Source organism: Protobothrops mucrosquamatus, unplaced genomic scaffold (genome assembly GCF_001527695.2).
Source record: "Protobothrops mucrosquamatus isolate PMUCROS unplaced genomic scaffold, P.Mucros_1.0 scaffold336, whole genome shotgun sequence".
NCBI classification, from domain to species: Eukaryota; Metazoa; Chordata; class Lepidosauria; order Squamata; family Viperidae; genus Protobothrops; species Protobothrops mucrosquamatus.
This window is the reverse complement of record NW_015386674.1, coordinates 103398-111263: the sequence shown is the minus strand read 5'-3', so window position 1 is coordinate 111263 and position 7866 is coordinate 103398. Positions and strand designations below refer to the sequence as shown.

The following is a 7866-nucleotide window of genomic DNA, read 5'->3' as shown; positions in this document are numbered from 1 at the left end:
AAAAAAAAAAAAAAGGATTCACACATCCTGTAAAGCTATAATAGAGTTTGTTTTATTCTGGGCTTGTCATGATATGTAACTATTACTGAATGGGTAAATGAAACCACTGCAACTTCATGAACAAACCACCGTTGTAAAATTCTGGCTTATTGTTCTGTGGGATTGGAATCAATGTCTCTAGCACAAATTATTTTTGTAAAATCTACGACATCAGACAAAGCCAAGAAGTCATTTTTTCTTCTCTCTCTTTGTACTTTTATTTCTTCTTTTTATCTTATAATGAAATTTAATAAAAAAATTAAAAGTGGAATATCTCTAGCAGAAGGATACTACATAAGAAGCAGTAGCTGTATGGTAAACCTCCCCGTTGAATTATCGTTCATATTTGCAGTTATTACTCCCTGTTTTTATGCTAAGTAGGGGTTGGATCAGAGTTTTGGTGCAAATGGAAGGATCCTAAGTGAAATTGCATCCAACAATTTCCACTCTGAAAGGGGGTGAGGTTGGGAAAACCTCTTGCCAATTCTTCTGCTTTCCATATCCTCATTGTTTTGAAAGCTCTGTCAACCTTCTGGAGAAGATTTTTTAGGAGGAAGAAGGTAATTGGTGAAAATCATGTCCCCTTTCTTCTAACAGGACAAAACTCGATGGATTTCAAAGTCCTCTCTAAGTGAGGAGCTTGTAGAAATAGTACCATGTTAATCTATGATAGCTGAAAATCGGCAGGAGTCTGGTCTTTTCAGAGAAACATTTTTTTTATTGAAAGGCATACACTTTTAATAAAGATTACATGGAATTTTGCCAACACAATTGAGTGAGAGATTGCTGAATCTACTTCAAAAGGTTTAAAGTTATCACAGAAAGTCTCAACAAACACAAGTATTTGTAACACATTACACTTGTTCATTGATAAATGAGCTGTAATTTGTCCCACATGTAAGCTATATTTCCATAAACATCCTGTTTTCCCCACCTCATCCCAATTTAAATCCTATATTAAACCCATAAATAATTTGAGAGCCAGTGTAAGTGGTGATTAAGGCACCTGGCTAGAAACTGAGAGATTGTGAGTTCTAGTCCTGCCACAGGCATGAAAGCTGGCTGAGTGACTTTGGGCCAGTCAGCTCTGGTGATAAGCCAGTAGGTTAATTTCTGTTGCAATCAAAGGATCAACACTTGGTAGATCTGAAAAAAGTGGACCCTGCACTTGCAAGAAAACACTAAGATGAAAAAAAAATCCAAATTAAATCCTTCATCAGTCTAACTGCTCTGTGCATCTGTTAAAAGTGAATAATAGTTCGCAAAAATGTAGGCATTATAACATCTGTTAGTCCGAAAATGTGCAAAAAGGGTGTTCCTGATATTTGTTAGTGGTTAAGAGTCCTGTTGGCAGGAAGCTTATTCTCCATCCAACCCAGAGTTAGATAATTTCTATTTATAAACAAAGTCAGCCAGACAGTACAATTACAGCCCAATTTGGCCTCATCATTCCAGACACAATCTTTCTCCTCTGTATCATCCCTGAGCAGGCCTAGGAGCTAGAAGAAATATTAATATCTGTGTCCTTTCAGTTTCATTTAATTTATATTGTGTTTTTTTTTATGAAACATGAGTCAAACCATCTAAAACACGCCCACCCATGTCCAACTGATAAAAAGCTCAGTTAAAATTAAAAATACTGAGCACCTAAAGAGCCTTCTTGGGTCATTTTGTCTCCCTCCTTCAAACATATACCTGGATAGACTGTTTATACTTGCTGTTTAAAACTAAGGAGTCATCTTACCATCCTACCACACATCTCATTTCTGATGGAGATATAGAATAGACCATTTGACAATGATATCTATGTTTTATTGTCTGGGGTCCCACAGTGTGCTGAATATGAAGGGCAAACTCATGTGTAAATAAGCCATTATGGTTTGTAAGCGGGGTTAACCTCTTGAATTAGCATGATGTGTGAATCCACCAATAGTTAATTGTGCAACTTATAATTGGTGAATATAACCTCTGTTACGTGGAGGACCATATCAGACTTTTCTTAATATGTCACATTGTTCCCAAAATGAGCAGGTTCAAAGCCTGATTTGGGAAAGAGTTTCAGTGTTGTTGTTGTTGTTTTAATGATATGTGCCTTAAACCAGCGGTCCCCAATCTTTTTCTGGCTTTGCAGACTGGTGGTGGTGGCAGGTGAAGGATGGTTTCCTGTGAGCGCAGCTTCATTTGTGCAAATGGAGCTTCATGTGCGCACGTGCTCGCCTGCTGCTTGTGCAAGTGGAGCTGTGCTCACATGGTCCGATTCCGGGCCATGGCCCAGCGGTTGGGGACCCCTGCTTTATATAGCTATAAAGCTGAAAAAAGAAATATTTTTCTATTTAAACTCTACTCCCCAAAGTGTCTAAAGTTTTAGCCCCAACTGCTCTGGGAAGTTTTGGGATACCATAAAAGAGTAATCTTGGTGGGCTGCATGAAGCCTCTGAATAACATTTGTTTCACCTCCATCGTAAGTTATGATTATGGACTTCTGAAATAATAAATTAAGATGCCATAACTAACACCTTGTTTGAATATATTTAAAAAAATGACGTTCTTCCTTAATTTGATTTAGGAGAGAGAGGTAATAGGTAGCAAGGGCTTATGTAAGAAAATGGATTTAGTACTGTAATGGCTGATTTAAATTTCCCCATTCTTTTTGGACTCCTTCTGAGATAGAAAAGTATCTTGAAAAAGAAACCATCTCTTACCTTCCTCCCCTGGCTGTCCTATCTGTCCATCTTCTCCATCTCGTCCATCTTTTCCTGGAAGACCCATCCTTCCTATATTCCCAGGAGCACCCCGAGCTCCGGGAGCACCTGGAGGGCCTTGTGGTCCTAGCACGCTGCAGATTACTTGCCTGGGATTTTTCTGAATTTCTGCTCTTGCAAAGCTACTGAGAAATTGATTAGCTATACAGGGAGTAATCCAGGCAACCAGAAAAAGGAAGATCATGGTGATACCTGCAAGAAATGAAACAGAAACAATTATGGGTGCATGTTGCAAGAAGCAGCTAGGACTGGCAGGAGCACTGGCAGTGCCCCAGGGCTCTGTTCTGGGCCCAGTGCTCTTCAACATCTTCATCAACGATTTGGACGAGGGGATAAATGGGGAAATCATCAGGTTTGCAGATGACACCAAGCTGGCAGGAATACCCAACACTCCAGAAGACAGGCTTAAGATACAGGAGGATCTGGACAGATTTGAACACTGGGCACTATCTAACAAAATGAAATTCAATGGTGAAAAAAGTAAGGTTCTACATTTAAGCAAGAAAAACCAAATGCACAGGTATAGTATAGGGCAGGGGTAGGCAACCTCGGCTCTTTTATGACTCATGGGTATCAACTCCCAGAATTCCTGAGCCGAGGTTGCCTACCCCTGGTATAGGGGGTACCTTGCTCAATAGTAGTAACTGTGAGAGGGACCTTGGAGTCCTAGTGGACAATCACTTAAATATGAGCCAGCAGTGTGCTGCAGCTGCCAAAAAGGCCATCACAGTGCTAGGCTGCATTAACAGAGGGATAGAATCAAGATCACGTGAAGTATTAATACCACTTTACAATGCCTTGGTAAGGCCACACTTGGAATACTGCATCCAGTTTTGGTCACCACGATATAAAAAAGATGCTGAGACTCTAGAAAGAGTACAGAGAAGAGCAACAAAGATGATTAGGGGACTGGAGGCTAAAGCATATAAGGAAAGATTGATGGAATTGGGTATGTCTAGTTTAATGAAGAGAAGGATGAGGGGGGGACATGATAGCAGTGTTCCAATATCTCAGGGGCTACCACAGAGAAGAGGGAGTGAAGCTATTTTCCAAAGTGCCTGAAGGCAGGACAAGAAGCAACGGATGGAAACTAATCAAGGAGAGAAGCAACCTAGAACTAAGGAGAAACTTCCTGACAGAACAATTAACCAGCGGAACAACTGCCTTCAGAAGCTGTGAATGCTTCAACACTGGAAGTTTTTAAGAAGAGACTGGACAGCCATTTGTCTGAAATGGTACAAGGTTTCCTGCCTGAGCAGGGGGTTGGACTAGATGACCTCCAAGGTCCCTTCCAACTTTATTATTATTATTATTATTATTATTATTATTATTATTATAGGAGTGAAATATGTCACATAATTAACAGGACAACTCGCTGCAGGACAAGAGTTACACTAATATCAAAGAAATAGTGGGACAGAATCATTGAAGAAAGGTTGCAAAAAGAGGGACAGAATGAAATGTGAATGACAAAAATTAAAATATTTTTTTGTTTTAAATAATTAAATAGAATTGTTAAATTTTCCCGCAGCGAGTTGTCCATGGTGAGTTGTCCTGCAGCGAGATGGCTGTGGTGAGTTGTCCCATTTTGCACCCAGAAGGACCCTTTTGGCAGTTCAGGACTATTGGATCTATTGTGGCAGCAGCTTTTGGGTACTAGAGCCCACATAATCCGACACATGCAATGTTTACAGGAGTTAGAAGCATAGGTCCACCGATGGTTGATGGAATTGTAAGCATTAATATGAAATGAAGAAATTAAAGGGAGTGGATTATGTGATTAATAATGGTCATTTCCCAGGCAATTGTTAAGTAGTAACATACAAACACTCTCTATTGGATAGCTGATTTATGCAAATAGTGGGATTTTTCTTTAGCAAGACTGTTTGTTTCAAGCCACAAGATATAAAATGGAAGGCCGAAATGCTCCCCCACTTATTTCAGATTTGCACCAATTTCTTTCTTTTTTTTCCTTTGTAAAACGAGACTAGCCTATCTGGCTGGTATACTGAGACTACTCCAGCATAATGCAGTGGCCAAAGTTATGGGAAAGTCTAGATTCAAATCCCTTCTCAACCACAGAGCTCATGGATGAGTTGGGGCCCTTCCCTCTTTCTCATTGTCCAACCTCATAGTGTCATGATGAAGATATAAAAGTAGGGGAGATCCCAAGTATGCTTTGAGGTTTCTTAAAAAATGTAAGGATGTAAATTCATAAACGAACGAAGGAAATAATAACTTGCAGAAAATAGTGGGGCACTGATAGAAAGTAATAGCAGGTATCATATTGGAAGATTAGTAAATACATAAATTTGTAAAGGTTCGAATAATATTATTAGGTCCTGGAATGATGTTGTCAGACAAGATACGGGGAAGGGGAAGCAGCAGAACTGACACCTGACACAAGATCTACTTCCTTTGTTGGTATTTGTTGGTGATCTGAGAGGAGCCATCCAGTGTGTTCCCACAATTTGTGTGATTTCTGTGGAGTTGGGGAAGCTCCAGGGTAATACTGCAGAGAGAGTTTTACGGTGTTTCTCTGGAGTGGCGGAGAAACATGAGTCCCCGTTGGTAGGAGCTTCGGCCCTTTCTAAGCTTGGATTTTCTTCTTTCAGTTGCAGTGAGAATTATTTTCATGGCCGTGAAAGGTCATCCTAGAGGGGAAGAGCAGAGAACATTTCCCTTGAATCACCGAGAGGGAGTATTGACCACCGGAAGGACGAGAACGTTTTCTTAGGACATGAAAAAATTGCTTACAACTGGGAGTGACAAACTAATGACCACCAGATAGAAGAGGTTTCTGAGTGCAGATCATGGAGAAAGAGATAGAGATATATAAATGTGTGTACGTGACAGAGAGAGAAAGAGATCTCATATTTTTTTTAAAATTCACTGGAGTGTAATTTTCTGAGTCCAACTTAAAGGGAAGAGATTTAAGTTTAAATCACAGAATATAAAATCAAACTATGACCATTTCCCACCTGTAATAACTTTAGCTGGGGGAATTAGGAATGATAGAAACAGTCTGTATGTCTTCAGGGAAAGGGAGCAATGGAGATCAAACACAGTTTCTGATGTGTTTCTTCATTGCAAATTGCTTGCTGGAGAAATGTGTTACGAATTATTTTTATATACAGAATTCCACCATATATATAAATTAAGACCACACAAGAGAGTGGGAAACAGAAAGAAAGATAATGATCAAATGATTTTTGTTTTTAGACTAGTCTCCAATATTTTCCTCTATTCCATGTTGTATGCACTGAGCTAGTGAAAAATTCTCACTCAAGGCACACTGGGTCAAATTATTATATTTTGATACATGAGGCAAAGCATAAGATAATAAGATAAAAACATAAGAAAAATAATAGTCCAACATAAAAATATAAGATAATAAGGTAAAAAACATGATAGAATCACATTTTGAACACTAGAAGGAAGCTTTCAATTAAAGAACACATACACTTGACTAACAGTTACAAAATGATGCAGAATATTGAAATATTGGAAATACTGAAGGATATTTTTAAATAATGGAATCATTATTTAATTACTATTAACAATGACAAGAGAAATATCTACTTCTATGGATAGAGTGTCTCTAAAAGATATAATGAAAGAAGAACAAATTTTATCTGACAAGACAAACTGAACTGAAAATGGACTTACGGATGAAAGGCTACAAGAATGACATGGAAAAGGATGCTAGACTGGACATACAAAAGAATCTTCCCTTGAGATGGGGAGGGGAGGAGAAAGAGACAGGATATGCCCAAGAGCAATTAAAAAATCTGGGAGATTAACCAGTTTAATGGTGAGTATATGGGGAAGAAAAGCATATCAAATTTGTTGGCCGAAGGTATGGGAAAAGAAAAACTCATAGTTTTAATGGAATACATAGTTGGATTAGTTATGGAAAGTGAATCTGCTATTTTTTAATCTCTTAAAGTTTCTTTTAACAGCTAAAGAGGAACAGATGGATCCTATTAGAAATGGCAAATATCTCTCTGGATATTTTTTTTTGTTCTCTTAGTTTTACTATTTAAATACTTAAAATGAATACTTTAGTTCTGGATTAATTTTATCCCTTCCCTAGAAACAGCAAAGATTTGGGGGGTTTTCTTTCTTTCTTTTTTGGTGTTATATCTTTATTTTAAAAACAGTTTCTTGGTTGAAATCAGATAGGTTGTTTATGAGAGCGCAGAATCCAAGACAAATCATTGGTGGAGTTCAGTGAGAGAAATGTGCAAATTAAGGACGATCGTGGCCATCTCACTTTTATTTTTTCAGTTTTAAAACTGAGCTCTTCAGAATTTTACCCTCTGTCATTGATCATGTGTGACTTTATTCATGGGAGAGTCACAATTCCAGCGATTTCTTGGCAACACTTTTTTTTTGCATAAGAGACAGACTTTGCAACTGCAATTTTAAAACTCAGCATTTTTGCACTATACTTTTTCTTCCCGCGCCCGTCAGTGGCATACAAACCTCAAGAAATCAACTGTTTTAAGGTGGCATGCTTACTTTAGCAGTAAATTGTTCTTACTTTTAGCTTGCATAGCCTCTGGCTGAAAACCCTACTTAAAAAAACGCTTTAACTAAGTTAAAAATAACATGCTACTTACCAGCACCACTTTCTTCAAGCAGCGCCTGACATCCAGTCGAAATCTGCTGAATCTTAAACAGATGTCCTTCAGCAGGACCTTGTCCACTTTTGTTGGGAGTTACTGCCACAAAGCATTTCCTTTAAATGAAGCATCTGGAAAGCTTGCCTTCTCAAATAAAGTTTGTTGAAGTGGTTGCCTTGCATTTGCAACGCAGTTTCTTCTAGCAGCTTGTTTTTTTTGGCTCAGCTTTGCCAGAGGCATATTTTGATTATTGTGTAATGCGTTTGAGCGTCTGCCTTGAGTCACGTGAGATAGGGAAGAAAACCTTCCACACATGTGGCTAAACACTTGGAGAAATCCCTTCTCCTGTGTCAGACAAAGGCTTCCAAGAATCAGGAGCTGCTTGTTTTCAACATGCTACCTGGTGATGCTAGATGTTTCTGTCTTAGCAACTAAGA

General features: G+C 38.6%; 1 protein-coding gene across 1 annotated transcript in view; it reads right to left on the bottom strand.

Annotated features, from left to right (window-relative positions):
* C1QTNF2 (C1q and TNF related 2) overlaps positions 1-2985 on the bottom strand; it is a 4733-nt gene extending 1748 nt beyond the window's left edge. Inside the window, exon 1 of the mRNA XM_015815340.1 lies at positions 2742-2985. Within this exon, the coding sequence (XP_015670826.1) occupies positions 2742-2985 (244 nt within the window). The remainder of the gene's footprint in view (positions 1-2741) is intronic.
* Positions 2986-7866: the final 4881 nt, after the last annotated feature.